This window comes from Pangasianodon hypophthalmus, chromosome 12 (assembly GCF_027358585.1).
Source record: "Pangasianodon hypophthalmus isolate fPanHyp1 chromosome 12, fPanHyp1.pri, whole genome shotgun sequence".
NCBI classification, from domain to species: Eukaryota; Metazoa; Chordata; class Actinopteri; order Siluriformes; family Pangasiidae; genus Pangasianodon; species Pangasianodon hypophthalmus.
The window spans coordinates 24465311-24486401 of record NC_069721.1 but is presented as its reverse complement, the minus strand read 5'-3'; the positions used below and the strand labels follow the sequence as shown (position 1 = coordinate 24486401).

Genomic DNA, 21091 nt, shown 5'->3' with positions numbered 1-21091 from the left:
GAATATTGAATATTGAATATAAGACATTCTTGAGTGCAGCACACAGGAGCTTTAACGGCTATACAGTTCCTGATACAGCATACATCAGCTGAACATTCAGTGCGCTGATGATGTTGTTCCAAAAATTAATTTCCCAACCAGAAGATGTCTGTACCAAGCTGAAAGCACTGACTGCTGCTTACAACTCTGGGAACCTGGTGGCCTACAAGAAGGCCAGATCTGACCTCCAGAAAGCCATCAGAACAGCTAAAGGGATTACAGGGACAAGGTAGAATCACACTAACGTGGGTCAGACCTCAAGTGCATGTAGAGTGGACTGCGATCAATAACAATATAGTGATGTAGGAATGTCCACCTAATTAGAAGATGTGCTCAATAGATACTGAATAAAACCTATGCAGCTCTAAGACTTCCTGTAGACCAGAACCACGCTGCGCACTAGTCCTGTCTGTGAACAGTTCTTTCAAGGCAGTAAATCCACGCAATTTACCAGGACCTGAAGGCAACCATGGCCAATCCTTAGAGCATGCGCCACCCAGTTAGTGGAGGTCTTCAATCTGTCTCTAAGTCTGTCAGCCTTCCAGTGTGCTGCAAGAAGTCCATCATCATTCCAGTTCCTAAGATTCCTGTCATCACCTGCCTGAATGACTACCACCCTGTCGCAGTGACTTCCATTATCATGAAGTGTTATAAGCTGCTACTTAAAACCCACATTCCAGATCAATGCACATCCCTATCTACAACCATGGACCCTCTCTGGTTTCCATACCACTCCAACAGATCTCACACACCTAGAGAAACAGAACATCTATGTGAGAATGCTGTTCATGGATTACAGCTTGGCATTTATCACCATCGTTCCAGTCCAACTCATCCTGAAGCTGAAAGATCTGGGGCTTAACAGTAACTTGGTCTCCTCCACACTAACTCTGAGCACAGGTGCCACTCAGAGACGTGTACTCAACCACTTTCTGTACTCCTTCTTCACACATGACTGCGTTGCCACAACAACAACCTTTCTCTTGACATCAGCAAAATGAAGGAAATGATATCTGATGACAGGAAGTCCCAAAGTGGAGTACACACACCTATACACATCAACAGAGCTGCTGTTGAAAAAGTCACAAGCTTCGAGTTCCTTGGTGTTGACATGGCCGATGACCTTTTCTGGTCCCCCTACAGCAAGACGATCATAAGTTCTGACTGTCTTTCTGTTTCCTGTGGAAGCTCAAGAAGTTTGGACTGAACCCAAAAACCCTCACCAACTGCTACCATTGCACCACAGAGAGCATCCTGACTGGGTGCATCACTGTATGCTATGGCAGTTGGTCTTAATACTTTGTTGCAAAGCTGTTGTTGATGATTACTGCTTGGAGATGTCTATAGTAAGAAGAAATTTGCTTTTTGCAGCATTGTGGCTCAAGCTTGGTCCATTCCTCCTGGCAAATTATCTTCAATTCAAGGTTATGATGGTCCTTCTGATGAACTCACAACTCCAAAATCCTCCAAAATTTTCACTGGGATTCGAGTCAGGAGATTGTCTAGACCATGCAAGGCCTTCTTGAGTTATTACGGCTGTGTGTTTGGGGTCGTTGTTGAAACATCGACCTTATCCCTAGATTCAGGAGATTAAATCTCCTCTAATACATCCCAGAACATCACTCCATTCATCACTCCATTCATGTTTCCTTTGATGGTGTGTAATGCCCCAGTACCATCTGCAGAGAATCAGCACCATATCATGATGCTCCCACCACCGTGCTTCACTGTGTGTATGATATTCTTGGGATCATACGCACAATCTTTCTTTCTCCAAACATGACGAGCTGAATTATTACCAAAGGGTTTTGTTTTGTCTGACCAGAGTATATTGTTCTAAAGTGTTCTGATTTGTCTAAATGCTTTTGACGTGCATCTCTGTGCTTCTTTTTTAGCAGAGGAGTTTAGCAGCAGGTGTTCCTGAGAACTTTGGAAGCTCCTTGACCTTCACCATGCTACTTTTGTGAAATCTTCCCAACCAAACCTTTATAATGACACCAGGTGCAGTTTTCACTAGAGCAATTTTACAGCATTTATATCTAGAATTTTATTTTTATTCAAAATATTTACATATATATTTCTTAATATCATGCTCAAAAAAACAAAAGTCATTATGTATGTAAATTTGAAGTGGATATATGCACTGGAAGTGTATTAAATAACAAAAACAAAAGTGTCTAAATACATATTTCCAGTCACTGTATTTTGCTAGTGTAACTCATTGTCCACTATGAGTTCAGAGTTGAAGGCGGACTCCTTCAGAGTTTTATTTGGAGTCCCATTGCTTAAACAAGCCAGCCAAAATCCCTTTCCTTTCCGTTTGGCAGCCATTCAGTATGTGGCTGTCGAGACCAATTCCAGAGCCACATATCCTGCTGCAGGCGGTGCAGCTGAACACAGCATGTAAGATTAGTTCTCTGCATTGTCAGATGCTTTCTCTTTGGTTTGTCCTTTGGGATTCCAGCATGGGGAATCCAACCATGCTAACAGAACTCCACAGTGGCCTGTTAACAGCCAAATGTTCAAGTCATGATGGATTTAGCTGGTCTTTATAGCTGAGATTTTGTTGTAAAGGTCTTCTGTTCACATCCAGTGTGGACAGGACAGGACAGGACAGGACAGGACAGGACAGGACAGGACAGGACAGGACAGGACAGGACAGGACAGGACAGGACAGGACAGGACAGGACAGGACAGGACAGGACAGGACAGGACAGGACAGGACAGGACAGGAATCTTTTAGCAACCAGCATCTCCTTCTCTCTCTCTTGCTCAACAAACCCAACCCAGCGAAGCGTTTATTTGGGTTGCCTCTATAATGACACTATAATTACACCTCGACCGCTAACTGAACTTTTGTAACCAAGCCTAAGTGTGACTTAATATTAACAAAATAAAAGGGTTTATCTTATCTTAGATCATGAATTCAAATCCTGACAATGCCACAGCCATCCGTGGCCAAGGAAGCAAAAGTGGCCTTGCTCTCTGGGTGGGAGGGGCATACTGTCTCCCCTGTCAATCACAGTGACACTAGCCAATCACAGGAGTCTGTGAGCTCATGTATGCGGAAGAGGGTAGATAGCGCTGTCCTCTGAGTGTGTTATGCTGTGTAATTTAAACATTGCAGTTGGCTGGCTTTATGTCTTTTCAAAACATTTTGGAGAGGTTTTTTTTTTTTTCAAAACACTGTTCCTGTGAACGGAGATGTTTTTGAAAACCTTGTTCATATGGACAGATATTTTTGAAAATGTTGTTTTTGTAGACGGAGGTACTTTCAAAATACATAAATGGTTCCTAGTATTTCCACTGGAATGTTTTAATGCAATGTGGCATCACTTTCTTCCTGTCTCTTTCGCTCATTTACACACACACACACACACACACACACTTGTCATGTCGCCCAGTGGCATTTTCAGAAATGGGACCTCTCTCTCTCTTGCTCACCCTCACACACACTCACAAACACACACACACACACACACACACACACACTCACAGACACACATATGTAGTTTCCAAGATTCCTTCTGCTACAATCTCCTTCTTTCTGTCTCCAGATGGTCCGTGAGCTCCTAACAACACAATCTTCCGGATTGTGACGATTTCCACTCACTCACTCACTCACTCACTCACACACACACACACACACACACATATATACACACACACACACACACACACACACACAGTTTTCAGGATTTCCCCAATGGGATCTTCTGAAAATATGGAAATGTGACATCACTCTCTAACTTGTGCATACACACACACACACACACACACACACGTTCTAGCATTCCTACTCATCCATGCCTCTTTCTCTCTCTCTCTCTCTCTCTCTCTCTCTCACACACACACACACACACACACACACACATACACACACACACCAATACACAGATGATTGGCAGATTCCCAAATAGCATCTTCTTAAATGTGTCACTGCCCCCTCACACACACACACACACACACACACACACACAAGGGATTGCCAGGATTTCCCTCAACAGCATCTTGTGACATGTGACAACACACCCACCCTCTCTCTCTCTCTCCCTCTCTGTTTAACACACACACACACACACACCCACACACACACACACACACACACACACACAAGCATTTCCACTGATGCATGTTCTGTAATGCAACATCACATGCTCAGCTATCAGATGCTCACCATCTTCTCATTCAAATATCATCATATTACATTCATAGCAAAAAGAAAAAAAGGTTATTTGTGTCTTCAGTCTGCATTTTCTATCCCTGATTTTTTTCAGGTTTAAAGGCGACAATCTAGACGCTGTACGCTTCTACTCCGAAAAACCTGACAACCTCAGATGTGTGGAGTACACATGAATGTGGAGCTCAGAAGATCCACTGAAGCAGCTGCGTAACCTGACTCTGAATACCAGGAACTTTCCCTGCGTAATGATTGACATAACAGCTCTGAATACGGCCCTCTGTCTCTCAGGCTGAAGTGTGATAGTCAAATTATTTTATTCTACATCTATGAAACATTAAATCAGCGGACAGATCCCTGAGCGAGTGTGGCGAGGAGGACGTCTTTCCTGTCCAAACATCTGTGAAGAGAGACGTGAACATCCTGAAGTGAACTCAGCTGAAACAATTCCGTCCTTCAATCAGTGCCATGTTCCCAGGAATCATGTAGCTTTGCTCAGCTAACGCTCTTCTCCTGCCAGGCTTTCAGATATTGCTTCTTTAGACTTAGGCTTTTTTTAAAAATACAGCTCACTTTATGAGTTCATGGAAGTAAAATGTGTGTATGTAGCACATCAGTGGGTGATGTATCAATGAGAACGAACTGAAACACATAATAATAATCTACTGAAGTCTGCGGTGAAAATGTTCAGGTGTCATGGTGAGCTCAAATGACAGACAGTTTGTTAAATGAGTCAAGATTTTTAGTAAAATTGTTATAGATTTTCTCAGGCAATGCCCTAAAATATATACCTCTCTCACAAAGGAACGATAAAATACTTCCTACACAGAAAAAACCTCAAAACCTCAAAATCATGAAGCGGTTAGTTCACTGTGATCCAGGCAGCGATACACACTGTATGAACTCTCAGAAATAAAGATACCAAGCTGTACTTTTCCTTGTCTCTGGGAGCTGGTACCATTAAAGGAACGTGCTTTGTACCTTTAGTGTGTATCTTTCAGCTGTAGTACCTTTAATTAGCTTTTAGAATAGTGGTCCAATTATGTACTGTAAATTATTTTTAAATGTTTCCAGGTAAAAGATGCATACTAAAGATTAGGTGTCAGGCTTCAAACATGGAATGATACGATTTTGATTCATAAAGCAACGAGTTGATTGGTAGGTCTACTGTTAATTCGTGAATGATGATGATGTAGAGAAGGACTATTTTAAAATATTAGAAATATTTTACATCTGTTTAAGATTGTTGATAGATTCATTTCAATCGTTACCTTTTAATTTGATTCATCGATCGAAATCATCCTATCATTAATACCCCTATTAAACGTGTCGCTTTTATAGTACCACCCCAGAGACAAGGCAAAGTACAGATTGGTAGCTTCATTTCTGAGAGTGTGGGACACCAGGCCATCGCAAGGCATCATGCACACACTCATACACACACTTATTAACACCTGACCTAGCCAATTCACCTGCTACCTGACAGAAAACCAGAGGAAACCAACACAGACATGCAGACATTAACACGAGCTCAGGATCGAGCTCAAAGACCCTGGAGCTGTGAGTCTGTGCCAAAGTGACGCCCGAAGTGCAACTTTCAGCTTTAAAATGAGAGAAACATCTCTGTAATAGAAATATTTATTTTTAACAAATCAAGCCGAGCACATAAAGTTTTAAAGTTTCCCTGGAAAAACAGTGTTTAAAATGGGTCACTTTGCCCAGAACAAGACATAAAAGTTAATAAGGATCACACACAGAACTGCAGGGAAACACAGTGAAGTCGGCTTTCATGCCAAATCACACACACACACACACACACACACTTGGCTGAAGCGGAAGTATTCAGGAATACATCATCAGCAGGAGTGTTCTAGCAGGATATTAATCACATGAGTAGTGTGAGATTGTTAGAAAGACACCATTTTGGCTGCTTTATCCATGCATAGTTGAAACCATGTCACGTCTTATGCTCTATTCAAGTTAAAAACCCATTATTTTCTCCCCTAGAAATGGAAAAAATATCAAAAATAATTTTTCCAAATTCTGAAACTTTGTGCTTGCTTCGGTTTCCTCTAAAGAATGATTGATATGATTGCTGAGGTTGTTTCAGAGGTGAAATAAAAGTGTCAATGATAAAATATTGTGTGTATATACAACATGATAAAATGCTAAAATAAAAATGATAAAATGATAAAATATTGTGTGTTTGAATACAATTTCATTATACGGCTATAAAATCAACCAGCAGAAGAGATGTTTTGAATGAATGAGACAATTACTTTGATGACATTCAGCAACCTGCTGTGAGAAATACGATCGCAATGTTGGTTTGAGAATAATAAAAATAATAATCTCTTTTTCCATTAAAACATTGACAGACATCTGGAATTCTTAAAGGAGAGTTTTCTATAAATGTAAAAATCCAGATCCTGTACTTTGTGTTCTCAGAGTGCTAAAGATTCTTGGCTCTTTGTGGTCTGTACATCTTCATTTGTGTTTTTATTCCATGGTAACGACACATCATCCGGACGAAAAAGCGCAACTCAGCATCTCTGAGATGCGAGGCGTTCCTCATGAGGTTGTGCTTTTACTGGAACACAGACTCACTTTCACACACACATTACACACAGCTTCACATACAGGTCTCAGATATTTGTTTTACATGATGAACGTTACTGTGAAAGGTGTTGCTACTAAACAGCAGCAGACTCATTTCTGCTGAGGAACTAAAGTCCAGGAGCTTTAGCCAAGGAAATAGTCCAGGAACCTTTTGCTCATAAACTTTAGCTCAGTAACTTAAGATCTGGTCCTTTAAATCTAGAACTTAAGGCCAAGAACTTTTAGCCCAGAACTTAATCACATGAACTTAACCTAACATTTAACGTATTTTAGAGCCACTGGCTTTTAGTCTAGAACCTACAATCAGAAACCTTTAGCCCAGAACATCAGCTCAGGTATTTTAAGCCCAAAATTTAAGACCAGTAACTTTAGCCCAGCATTTATAAACTCAGGATGCGCAGGAAGTTCAGCCTAGATCTTAATCTTACAAACATTAAGCACAGAATTTAAACACAGGAACTTCAAACTTAGAACTTAAGACCAGAAACTTTAGTCTAGAACTTCAGGTATTTTAAAGCCAGAAATTAAGATCAGGAACATTTAGGACATAATTTAAGCCTGGAAACTTTTAGCCAATCACAAAGCTTCCAGCACGGAGGACTACTGACCAATCAGAACAACTTCAACCTACAGCCTACTCTACCTTCTCAAGCCACCCCTCTTTTGCATGTTAAAAGATGATTTTCTACAATAAATTTTTAAATTTATCCATCAAAAACATTTTAATATTAAATGTTTAAATACATTATTAAATAAAGCATTTTAAAGTACTTTGGAGCCAAATGCACACTAATTTTGATTTTAAGGTAAAACGTACCCACTCTCTCGGACCGGTAATGTCCGTCTGCTTCACTGATGCTGTTAGCAGTTTTCTCAGCCTTCTTGTTTGAAGATTTCACTGAAAACACAAACAGAATAAAGCTTTCACCAGCTGGGTTTAAAATGTGATTTGTGAGCTGTTTATGAGGCTGCTAGCGTTGGGATGTGTGTTGTTAGGCATTAAACACTTTTGAACATAAATATTACCGAGAGTTATGAAAACACTTCTGTTTACAAAGTTCCCACGCTCAGAGAGATGGAGCATTTCAGAACAAACTCATGTTTCCGGAGCTAGAACATAAAAGCGTGCACTACAGCACCACCATCAGGTCTGGCCAGGGTTCCTCCAGAAGGACCTCCAGAACACATGGACTTTAATTCATCCTTATTTTCAAATAACATGTTTCCAAAGACCTGTTGACTGCGTCTTCTAAAAGCTTTGGTGCATCTGCTATGGACACACTGTGGTTCCTCCATGGTTCCTCTGTTTATTGTGCATGGTTAGTCCATAATTCCATTTGATTAGATCTGTAATTACTCTTATGTTGGTCCTCTACACCTTTATCCTTGTTTGTACATTTAACCTTCTTGCAAGGGGCCTTACTACACCCACTGAGACTTGGTGCTAATTTTTGGCTTTATACCTAAACTTGGTTTGGCTAGTCACTGAACTGAGGAACATTTCTACCAATTTTTTGTCCTCTGTTCTGAAGAAGAAGAAAAACCCTTACAAAATTGACTATAAGAGCAAACAGGTGCCAAATACTCGTGACCAAACCACTGATGAAATATAATAATAAATGGGTATAAGTGGTGCAACAGGTGGCATGGAGACAAGAAGTTCAAAAGTGTTCACCAGCAATCTGTAGATCACGAGATGGAATCCAAACAATGCCACAGCCATCCATGGCCAGGAGTCAAGAGAGCGAAAGTGGCTGTGCTGTCTGGGCAAGTGGGGTGTACTCTCTCTCTCTCTCTCTCTCTCTCTCTCTCTCTCTCTATCTCTCCTGTCAATCACAGTGACACTAGCCAATCGTGAGCCTTTGTGAGCTCATGTATGTGGAAGAGGGCAATAGCTCTTATAATGGGTTGAAGGGTGATAGTGTGTTACGCTGCACAGCATCGCAGCATGAGCAGCAGCTCAAAAAGTCTCTTCACTAGCTTCACGTGTCTCAGAGGAAGAGGTTAAAAAAATAAACTTAGTAATATCGCTTATAAAATAGTAACAAAGACTATTTTACTTCATCAAATTAATGTATCCATTAATCCATTTCTCCTGTTCAGTGGAATTTTCATTTCTCACTGGAATCAAGTGAAACATTTTCAAGTTTTGGAATGTGAGAAATACACAAGTGTAACTCTCACACGTAACAACGAGTGCCAGTAACAGATATACTTCTTCTTCTGTTATTATTATACTTCTGTTTTAATAGACTGTAACCCACTGTCTGCTGTCACCACTTTAAATGTACTTGAGCTATATTTATGCAATACAATACTCAATGTCTTTTTAACTGCACATGTTTATATATATCATACTTTTTCATGTTACAGTCTAATTTCTAACTAATTTGTAAAAGCTGTGTAGAATTTGCTTGGTGAACAAAAAAAATGCAGAGTACAGGCTGGAATATAATTGCTTTTAACTACACAGAAGCAAGATGGATGTTGTATATCCTGTGGCTGTTTGGAGCATCGCTTGTGCATGTCCTCAGAAATTAATCCCACGTGTTTGTGTGGTGCAATACCAACATAAATAGTGGAGGCAGTATAGTACCATGTGACACTCTGTCCAGTTTTCCTTTTACAGTTAGTGATTGAATTTTAAAAAAACCTCTCATGTAGTCTTCAAATCTACCGAAAGGTCTGTTTTGAGCTTTGTTATGTACCAATCTTCTATATTTTCTTAATTGAATTATTAATTGATTGATTGATTATTGATTATTGGTGAATGTAAGGTCAGAGTTTTCAATTTGAGATGCAGCTCAGGACAATCTTAATGACAGTTTTTTTAAAAAACAAAGCTCATCAGCTCACTGTACATGAAACTGCTAAACATTTTGCCGTTTGATTGGAAACCTGATGGACAGGGATGTTCTGGCTCTGAGGTGACATCTAGTGAACTTTGCATTTAATAATCCAGATGTAAAGTACCTAAAGTATGCAGGTGAAAAATGCCGCTCATGATGCTGCTGAATTGACTTGTTTCCAACCTCCCCAAGTTCTCCCACTTCATCCCATTGCAGTCTTCCCTCCACTGGATTCCTTTATCTGCTTCATAAGATGTAACACACTGATGCTCACCTACAAAGCCAAACATGGACCATGACACCCCGCTCTGCACCACGCCCCCTCTGACTGGACTCCACCTACTGCTGACCTTACCGAGGACATCACTGCTTTGCAACCTGCTGACTTGACGGAGAACGTCATCACTCCACCACCTGCTGACTTTTTCGATGACATTGTCATCCCTCCACCTGACTCCTGTCCTGGCCAACCAATGTGCTAGTGTCATCACTCAACCTGCCTGGCTATCCTGGGTCTGTCTTCCAGCTTCACTAAGTTGCTCCACTTCCTGCTTCAGAGAGGATGTTGGTCTGCCTCACCTTTACTCAGCAGAAGATATCGCTGCTCTGCCTCCTTGCTCTGCTGTAGATGCTGCTCAACTCCCTGCTGCATTGAGGGCCCTCCACCTCCCTGTACTGCTGAGGACTTTTCTTCACTACCCTGCACCACTGAGGATGTTGCTCTGCTGATGACGTCGCTCTGCTTCCCTGCACAGGTGATGACGTCACTCTGCCTTGCAGCACAAGTGATGACGTTGCTCTGCCTTGCTGCACGAGTGATGACGTCGCTCTGACTTGCAGCATGAGTGATGACGTCGCTCTGCCTCCCTGCACGAGTGATGACGTCGCTCTGCCTCGCGGCACAGGTGATGACGTCGCTCTGCCTCGCGGCACAGGTGATGACGTCGCTCTGCCTCGCGGCACAGGTGATGACGTCGCTCTGCCTCGCGGCACAGGTGATGACGTTGCTCTTGTTAGCATCTACTGTGGCAAGCCTGGCCATTTCCGAGCATCATGTCCCGAGCTCTTGGGAAAAGGACCGCCCCATCCAGCCAAGGGAGAGTTAGTCGACAGATTCTCTAAGGCCTGCCGCTTCATACCGCTGTGCAAACTCCCTTCTGCTCTTGAAACAGCCAAACTAATATTTACTCATGTCTTCCGAGTCTTTGGTCTCCCACAGGACATCGTCTCAGACCGGGGGCCCCAGTTCTCCTCCCGAGTGTGGCGGGGGTTCTGCAAACTCATTGGGGCCACTGCCAGCCTCTCCTCTGGGTTCCACCCCCAGTCCAATGGCCAGACTGAGAGGCTCAACCAGGACCTGGAAACCACCCTGCGAGGCCTGGCGATGGATAACCCGACATCATGGAGCACCTGGCTGCCATGGGCAGAGTACGCCCACAACACTCTCCAGTCATCGGCCACCAGGTTGTCGCCGTTCCAGTGCCAGTTCGGGTTCCAGCCACCTCTGTTTCCGGAACAGGAGGAGGACGCTGGGGTGCCCTCGGTCAGCCAGTACATGAGACGGTGTCGCAAGACCTGGAACAAGGTTAGGAGGACCCTCATCCAGACTTCCAGGGCCAACCAGACTCAGGCCAACCGCCACAGAAGGCCTGCCCACAGTTTCCGTCCTGGGCAGCAGGTTTGGCTGTCCGCCAAGGACCTTCCTCTGCGGGTGGAGAACCGCAAGCTTGCCCCCCGCTACGTTGGCCCCTTCAAGGTGGTGCGCAGGGTGAACCCTGTCGCCTACCGGCTCCAGTTGCCCCGGTCTCTACGGATCAACCCCACATTCCATGTATCCCTGTTGCAGCCCGTGCTGACGTCCTCTTATGCCCCTGCCCCTAGGAATCCCCCTCCTCCCCGCATCCTCCAGGGTCAGACCGTGTTCACTGTGCGCCGCCTGCTGGACTCCCGCCGGGTCCGTGGCGGGCTTCAATATCTGGTGGACTGGGAGGGCTATGGCCCGGAGGAGCGATGTTGGGTCCCCACCCGGGACATTTTAGACAAAGATCTTTGTCGGGACTTCCATTTGGCCCATCCTGAGCGCCCTGGGAATGTCAGGAGACGCTCCTTGAGGGGGGGGGGTCCTGTTAGGACTTGGACTATCTTGGCCTCTAGAGGCCGCTATTGCTTCCGTGTTTTGTGTTTTTGTTTTGACAGCCATGTGCTTTTGTTTTTCCATGTGCCTTGTGCCCCGCCTAGTCCTCATTACTTACACCTGTTTTCAGTTTGCCCCCTTGATTTGTTTGTGTATTTATACCCCCTCAGTTTGGCCTCTTGTCACTGAGTCTTTTTGCTGTTATGTTTAAGACTAGTAACCTCTGTTCCGTGTTCCTTACTTATGTCTTTGTGTTGTTTTTGGTACTTTGCTTTCTTGTGGACTTTTTGGACTTTGTATTTGCTGTTGTTGGATCTTCTGAGCATTTGGATTTTTGCCTCTTTTTTTTCTAATTTTTGGTTTCTTGGACTGTGCACTTTTGGATTTTAAAATTTTTTTTTTCCCTTGTATCTTCTGAGCGTTTGGATTATACTTTTGTTATTTTTTTGCCTTGGATGTTGGATTTTAATTAATAAACTGTTTCCTTTACTTACTCTCGCCTCAATCCTCTGCACTTGAGTCATTCCCCTGGTGGCCTAGTGGGGGTTTGCTGGATTACTACGCCGGCGACCCGGGTCCGATTCCCAGCAAAACCCTAACAGCTCTGCCTTGCGGCACAGGTGATGACGTCGCTCTGCCTTGTGGCACAGGTGATGATGTTGCTCTGCCTCCCTGCACCACTGCAATCATCATGCCTTCTCCTTGCTCTGCTGAGGATGTTGCTCCTTCTGGGCAACACCTCTCTCGAGCTCCAGGCAGCTAGCGATTTTTAGCCTTCTGGCAGTAAGTGTCATAGGGTGTCACAGGGTGTTCTGTCATGAATTCCCCCTCTCAGCATCTGCTGCTGATCTCCGAGCACGTCTGCTCTCCCAGTGTGAACAGCACTGCTTCCATGTTTCATGCTTTGTTTACGTCATGAACACGTGTCGTAACGTGCAATTTTGTTTAGAAAGCCAAGTGCATTCTGTTTTGATTCATGTCTTGTCTCCTCCCCTGTCTTTTCATTGGTTTGTCTTCTTATTGTGTCGGTTTCTGTTTGTTTCCTGTTTATGACCCTTGCTGGTGTTTCTTTTTTATGATTATGGATTATCCCAGTTTGTTTCTGCCTGCCTGTTCTTTAAACTAGGCTACGGACCTTGACAATGATCAACTCATCTCACCGCACTTTAGTGACCACAAGAAGTTGCTAACAATTATAATTTTAATAATTTTATCCATTTATAGTTACATTTAATGTTGTGAAACACCCATAAAACAAGTTGGATCTTGTTATTACTTGCATTACAGCATCAGTGAACAGTTATAAAGTTATAGCTTTACCTTAAACTGTTACAAAGAAATATTGCCACTACAGAGCAGGCTATCATACTTTCTAACCATAACAGTGCCAGCATTACAATTCTCATCACATATTCTGTGCTGAATCTCGGAGAAACAGACGCTCGGCAGCTGCAGAAGTGACAGTGGTGTTGGACAGAGAACACAAAACGAGTGAACGACACTTTTATGTGGATGAAAAGCGGATTTGGATTTAAAGTAATCAGATCCATGTGAGAGAAATTACAGTAGAGTTTAGATTTAAAGGGTTTAAATCTATGATTCTGTGCAGAGATTTTTAAATTTGATGACATGGAATTACACGGCGTTACACTTTTAAACAGTCACATCACATTTCCCTCTCTGGTCGCACTTTTTTCTCTGAACTGAACTGTTTCTTTTAGGTTCTGTCTTTTTGACCAGAAGGTTGTGAGTTTAAATCTCAGGAGCATGGATCTCAATGGTGAGTCACTTAAAGCATTAAAGCGTTCTCAAATTGAATAAGTGTAATGTATTTCTCTTGTGGTTTCCGCCTACGTTTACATTTCTAACCACACACATCTCCGCATAATGTCATTAACAAACCCACTGAGTCCACGTGCGAGAGCACAATAATCAGGTTTAACAATCTGACTGAACATTTAGCGATTGTTTATTTTGGCCTTACATGGGGGAGTGAGGAAACCGCGCCAAAACCAGCACTCTTACACACTTTATGTGATTTATACAGGCAGAGGAGTGTGTGTTCTCAGAGTAGGAGTGTGTATTCTCCAGATCGTCTCTGTTTATTCTGCTCTTTAATGTGGCAGAGTGATTGAGGTCCATCTTTCCTCTACGTTGTTTATTTTCCCTCTGTGTGAAGCCTGACAGTAGCCTAATGGTCTGCACAGTGATATATCAAACGTATTATTACATAAAAACTACGTTAGGTGAATAAACACATCACTAAAGAGGCTTTGTACAAAATTACACATTGTGAATATACAAGTTCACAGACAGGTTCTGCATCAGAAAACACTATATAGAGAAAAATATTAAAAAAAAAACATACAATATACTGTAACTCTATAGAACAACGCTGCTGGATAAACTAGACAGAATAATTGTAAGCTCAGTAATTACACGTATGCTCTTGTAAGGATTCTGCCATGGATTAGGAAAATCCTTAAATAAAGACACTACCGTCTCTAATTCCCAAGTGTTACAGGGATAAATAACACCAGATCATTGACTGTGTACTTCCTGAAGACGGCGCTTGCTGCTAGCTAAATCCCAAATGTGTCCAGAAATTTCCCTTATGGAGAATCCAGGAATATGGCTACATTTATTGTTCTTATAAATATATACAACACACGTACATACGTATAGGTTCTCAAGCACGTGGCCTGATAAATGTGTTTGTAGAATTTAAAACTTTCACAAGAAGACATTTATGTAGCATTTATGGAAGGAGTCTCCAGTGTCAGCGCTTTGCAACAGTCAGAAGTAAAGCTGTAACTTAAAGTTTTTACACTTTTAGGAGTTTACACTTTTTTATTGTTTCTCGGTAACATGACAAGCTGCACATTTTTCAAATCCAGTCCAACCAGAGAGCATTAACTGTTGGTTGCTAGGGTGTTGCTAGGTGGTTTCTAAGGTGCTGTTAGGTCAGTGCTATGGACTGGATGGAATTTCTCACTGGATGGAATTTCAAGTGGTTGCTACGGTGTTACTAGGTGGTTGCTAGGAGGTTGATAGGTGGTCGCTAGGTGTTTGCTATGGTATTCCAGGTGGTTGCTAGGAGGTTGGTAGGTGGTCGCTAGGTGTTTGCTATGGTATTCCAGGTGGTTGCTAGGAGGTTGATAGGTGGTCGCTAGGTGTTTGCTATGGTATTCCAGGTGGTTGCTAGGAGGTTGATAGGTGGTCGCTAGGTGTTTGCTATGGTATTCCAGGTGGTTGCTAGGAGGTTGATAGGTGGTTGCTAGGTGTTTGCTATGATATTCCAGGTGGTTGCTAGGAGGTTGATAGGTGGTCGCTAGGTGTTTGCTATGATATTCCAGGTGGTTGCTAGGAGGTTGATAGGTGGTTGCTAGGTGTTTGCTATGGTATTCCAGGTGGCATTTAGGGTGGTTTCTAAGGTGTTGTTAGGTCAATGCTAGGGTGTTGTTAAATGATTGCTGTGATATTCCAGGTGGTTGCTAGGGTGTTGCTAAGCAGATGCTGTATTATCCCTGGTGGTTACTAGGTGGTTGCTATGGTATTCCAGGTGACTTCTGGAGTGTTGTTAGGTGAAAGCTAGGGTAGAGAGGAGTTTACGGTTGTACGCTTTGCAGTTTCTCTGTAACACGACACACTGCATTTTTTTTGTCTTATTAACGTCAAGAGAGAGAAAACAGAGGGAGAGGGAAGGACTGTTTATAGCTGCTATAACGTAAGTAAGAAGAGGAACTAACTCATCTTGGGGACGTTCCACAACATTAAATGTAACTATAAATATCTAAAACGTGTAATTTGTACTTTAATAAATAAAAATTGTATAAATCTTTGGCAAATTGCTGTGGTATAAGTGGAATAAAACACTTCAGGATGTGCTGTTATAGAAAAATAAACTTCAGGTGACAATAATACATCACACCACCTGTTATTGATTATTTTACTATTCTTTCCTTCAGAAATGACATTTTTAGAAACGTCTTTGATCACAGTCGTGTGCAAAGGCCAAAGGTTACCTGACTTTGTCTTTCCTCCAGCTTGTTTCCCCGGGGTTTTGGGTTTGTTGTGGACAGGTGGTGTGGAAAGTTCATGACCTTCCACCGCGCTCTCCTCCAGGACAGGAACGCGGTAATAATGCTCCCTGCTCAACAGCTCCTGCATGTAATAATCCTCATCTTCACTCGGGAATCCCCGAGAGACGTCCGGAAACAATCCCACAATGCCGAGCAGCGAGAGAGCGAAGAGAGCGGGATGTCCTGGTACAATGGAGAAGAAGGACACCATCATCTTCTCTCCTTGTCTCTCCTTTTCTGTCCTCTTTTCCCTTCTTCTCCCCTTTTATGTTTTTTCTCTTTTCTGTCTTCTGTCCTCTTGTCTTTTTCTGTCTCTTTCTCTCTCTTCCTCTTGAAAATCCCTGAGTGAGAGAGAAAGTTTTCAGACTTCTCGAGATCCTCAATGAAAACTAGTGAGCCAAGAGGACCTTGAGAGGGATAGAGCAAGAGAGAGAGACAGAGAGACAGAGAGAAAGAGGGAGGGACTGAAAGAAAGGATATTATAAATGTAAGAAGAGACAGCGGGAAGTAAAGCACTTTCAAGCAGGTGGTCAAAACTGAAGCATTTTTTTTGGAAAGAGTTGAAAACTGGAAGTCTTTAACCTGTGCTCTCCTCAGAGAAGACATGTGGAGTGAAAAGACAATTAGAGATGGATGACGAGAAAGAGAGAGATGGAAAGAGACTTTAGCAAAAATGTAAGAGAGAAAGGAAGAGAGTTAGAGAGAGGAATTAAACATACAGAAATCGGGCTGTAACTCTAACCCGTCTGTCTCAGAGCCTTTCTTCCTTTATTTTCTCAGAAGGAGTTAAAAAGAAGTGCATATGGAGCAAATAAAACGAGAATGAAGAGAGAGAGAGAGAGAGAGAGAGAGGGAGGGAGAGGGAGGGAGAGGGAGAGACACGAGCACTGCAGATGCCTTTAAAGCTCACAGGGGTGGAACTATTTAATAAATAATACATTCACTGTATAATAGAATATGAATCTGTTATTCAGAAGATAAGGGCAGAGCAATATGATGCTGTAACACTGATATTGTGATCGATTCTGGCACTTTTCTGAGATATCGTCAATATCATGATATAACAGTTTTTCTTTAAAAAATAATCACACACTGATGAGAAAAAGCGTACTTGATGTTAAAGTTTGTACTAAACCTTTAAAACTGTAGAATGTTAAAAACAACACGTTCTGTGAAGCTCATATTTATAATGAACAATAAACACGTTCATATCATGTTATAATGCAGTCATGAGGAATTATACACATTATTACAGTATAATCATTTATAAAACTGCCTTCCACTTTATGGCTTATTTATTACTTAACATAATTATGCATATATTATTACCACTTAACATAATTATGCGTTACGTTAATGGGGTTAGATTATCAGGAAATTGCTTTATGAACTGTAATGCCTTTCATAAATAATTATAATAATGTATATAATGCATTATAACAGATTATGAATGTATGCACAGGTCATTAATTTATTTAGATATTAAACAACAGGGCCGGAAAGTCATAGCCGCTTATGTAATTAAGATAGGAATATAATAGAACTATTAATTTTGATTATGATAATTATTCTTGTCTGTATATGAATTTGTTTATTTATCTACTTGTTTGTTCTGGATAATGATTGGTGATAAATTGTAGCTGGTTTAAGGTAATATGTATGTCATGGCAGGGGGTAAGACAAATGTTTGGATGGCGAAGAAGTGGTTTCAATATAGTTTTTTTTGACCACTTCATTGTTGGAAAGAATTTTTGGATCATGAAATGAACTTACAGACATGATTGATTTAGGTTTTTTTACTTGGATTAAGTAGGCATGTTTAAAAGACATTCACGCATGGACTTGAAGTGCGTTTCAAAAGAAAACCACCGATTCCTCATTCCAGGGTCTAACATGGAAGACAGCTACAGTATCATCAAACACTGCTTTATGCTGGAAGGTTGTCAGAAAACCTGTATATCGTGATGCATATCACGTATCGTAGAAATATCTCTGCTATAATATTTTTGTCATATCACCAGTCCTAGAACAGATACAAACTCAGACACAAACACATAAAGTAAAATTCACACTACTCATGTTTTTGTCTGTCATGAGCGGGTTGCTCCAGTAGCCCAACCTCAGCTCTGTCTTTCAATATAAAAGCATACTTTTATCATATTTCTGTAAAAACTGCCCCAAATTTTATAAAAGAAATATTCTTTTATTTATTGAGCCGCCGCTCCTTATAGCTCACCACACACATGCTGGAGTCTTCAGAAAATAGCAATTTTATCCATTTTCAAAATATTAACTTGCATGATTTATGTCATTCTTAATTAAAAAATTTTCATCATTACTAAAGGAAAATCTAAATCTTTTTTTTTCAGCTTCGTAGTAGATTCTGACAGTGTGTCCAGTGAACTTGTCTGATCTTTCTGATAAATATTATTAGGTTGATATTGTTGTCGATTATGATCAAAAGTTCTCTGATTTGGGAAAGACGTTGTTGTTTTGAAAAATAAGCTCACTCAGTCACATTAGATTAGACAGAAAGCTTTCCAGAAAGTTCCACAGGACGACTGGTTGAGACCGATTATCAACTCGAGTGATGTAGCTGAGGTTGAGGAACTGTACGAGTTGAATGGAGTGGAATAAAGTTATGTTATGTTCTGCAAATTGCTATTTGTTGTTATAAATTGTGAATGAAAAAATCACTTCTTGTATTTTTCCAGTGTTTCCAGTGGCATTGTGTTACACCTGTGAAGTTTCTGTATATCTTACAGTGTCTTTTTTACAAAGCAGATAAAACACTGCATCCTCATGCAGGAGCAGCTCTTCAGGGCAAACAAGAGGAGTCTAGGGGGACATTGAAATGTGATTGGCCACCCCAGTGTACCACCCCTGCCCCAATCCCTCCCAATACTATTGTCAATTATTATTATTATTGAAACCCTTCCAAAACCTCAGATTTTAAAAAATATTACAGATCTGATCTGATACAGCTGCAGTGTTGCAGGCAGTTGTCTCAGTCTCAGAATGATGTGCCATGAATCATGACACCTTCTACAGAGGTGCCAACATTACTAACAAGAAAATCCTGGCAGGTAGAGAGGGGAAAAAACACCGAATTTCAGAAAAACAGGAGCGTAGGTTGATGGAACAGGGCAGCAATTTTTTGGAATGTCCGTCAAGCAATGGTAAGAAAACACAGAGGCAAAAGTCCCAGGAAATCACTTGCACTCAGAACATAGCACAAAGCCAACGGTAGCAAAGCTAGCCAGATTGCTCTAGTGCGCTAGCTAAACTCTTAAAGAGTCTGCAGAGTGAGTTTACTGTCCTTGAGGGTGATTACCATGAGCTCTGTGCCTCAAAAGTGAAGTTAAAAGGCTTCTCCGTTAAGATGTCTTCCCTGAGGCCCTGTGTGAAGCCTACTTTCAGGCACGACGATGTTTTAGTTTTGTTGTATTTGGTTCTCTACAAATGAACCAAATCAGCTACAAATCTTGGAAAGGTCTTTGGCTGTATAACTTTCATGATACTGTAGGACGTATCTGAGCTGTCGTATGATAGATGCTTTTGAAATCTCCTGCCAATAGGAAACCTACAGGCTACAAACCTTGTACTTGTTTCTGGTTAGTTAGTGGAAACAACAGCATGTGTACCACTGAAAGCGCTTCTTAATAATCAGCCGCTTCTCCATCTATCAACACCCTGGCATTGACCTAACAACACTTTAGAAACCACCTAGCAACACCCAAAAAGCTGCCTGGGATACCATAGCAAACCACCTAGCAACCCTCTAGCACTGACTTAACAACACTTTAGAAACCACCTAGCAACACCACCTGGAATACCATAGCAAGTACCTAGAGACCACCTAGCAACCTCCTAGCAACCTCGTAGCAACCACCTGAAATTCCAAAACGACCTACTAAGAGCCTAGCAACTCCCTGGGATACCATAGCAAACCACCTAGCACTGACCTAACAACACCTTAGAAACCACTTAGCAACACCACCTGGAATACCATAGCAAGCACCTAAAGACCACCTAGCAACCTCCTAGCGACCACCTGAATTTCCAAAACCACCAACTAAGAGCCTAGCAACTACGTGGCATACCATAGCAAACCTCCTAGCAACCCCCTAGCACTGACCTAACAACACCTTAGAAACCACTTAGCCACACCCAAAAACACATCAAACACCTAGCAACCACCTAGCAACCTTCTTCGCAACCGCCTGGGATAACTTAGCAAAGTGAAGTGAAAGTAACCACTACCAGAGGAAATGCACATCTTTCACATCCTGCATAATTAACTGAAAAAGCAGCAAAGCATAGTTTTCACTCTAACGAGTCTGTAAGGAGTCAAAAATTATAAATGTTTAAACGATGACACTTTTGCTTCTAACTTGTTTGTTACAGATTTTTCTATAACTAGTTTAATCATATACTAGAATTTCTAAAAGCACTTTCACACCTATTAATCCATTTGGCTAAAGTCTAAACCAGAGCGAAATTTACACTTTGGTTCTTTTGCTATTTGGTTTAGTTGCATATTAAATGGCCAAAAATACTGTTGTCTGAGGGGCGTGTAGGGCTGAAAACATCCTCATGAAACGCTTATGTTTTGTCACAGCCAATGTTTCTTTTCTTTTTTTTGTTCAGAACTCATGGCATTTGTGCAGCACTACAGCTCTGTCCTTTGGCTCAGTTTAGCAGCTCACAATCAAATTTACAAACAAAACAAATAAAACTCTGCAACCCAAAAAACACTGTGTGTTTGATTCACTTCCTGCAGGTGAGTCGATTCAGAGTCGAATCACTTTGTCACGTGGACGCAGGCTGAGACCACCTCGTTCTCGGACCCCAGTGTGGCTGCTGTGTTCTCACCTGCCTAAAGAAGCACACTGAAGAGGAGAAACACAGCGAGGTTCTGTTCAAACACACTAAACACTGTGTATGTGGAAGCACTCTATAAAGAAAAACACATGAATAAAGCTAGCATGAAATTTATGAGGTGATTTTAATTTTCCTTGATAAATATTTCTGGCTGAAGAGAAGCCAGACAGCGTCAGCGTTTTTCCCTGAAGATTCGCCCGCTCTGAAGCCTGGACCTGCCTAGACATGGACGCAATTTTCACATTAGAAGAGCAGTAAGGTAGAAAATCAGAGTGTGTGTGTATGTGTGTGTGTGTGTGTGTGT

General features: G+C 41.8%; 1 protein-coding gene across 1 annotated transcript in view; it reads right to left on the bottom strand.

The window, feature by feature from the left end:
• The window catches only part of cpxm2 (carboxypeptidase X (M14 family), member 2), a 50864-nt gene extending 34550 nt beyond the window's left edge, over positions 1–16314 (bottom strand). Inside the window, exons 1-2 of the mRNA XM_026914653.3 lie at positions 15847–16314; positions 7656–7736 (exon numbers count right to left, since the gene is read on the bottom strand). Coding sequence (XP_026770454.1) covers positions 7656–7736; positions 15847–16117 — 352 coding nt within the window. The 5' untranslated portion in view covers positions 16118–16314. The remainder of the gene's footprint in view (positions 1–7655; positions 7737–15846) is intronic.
• Positions 16315–21091: the final 4777 nt, after the last annotated feature.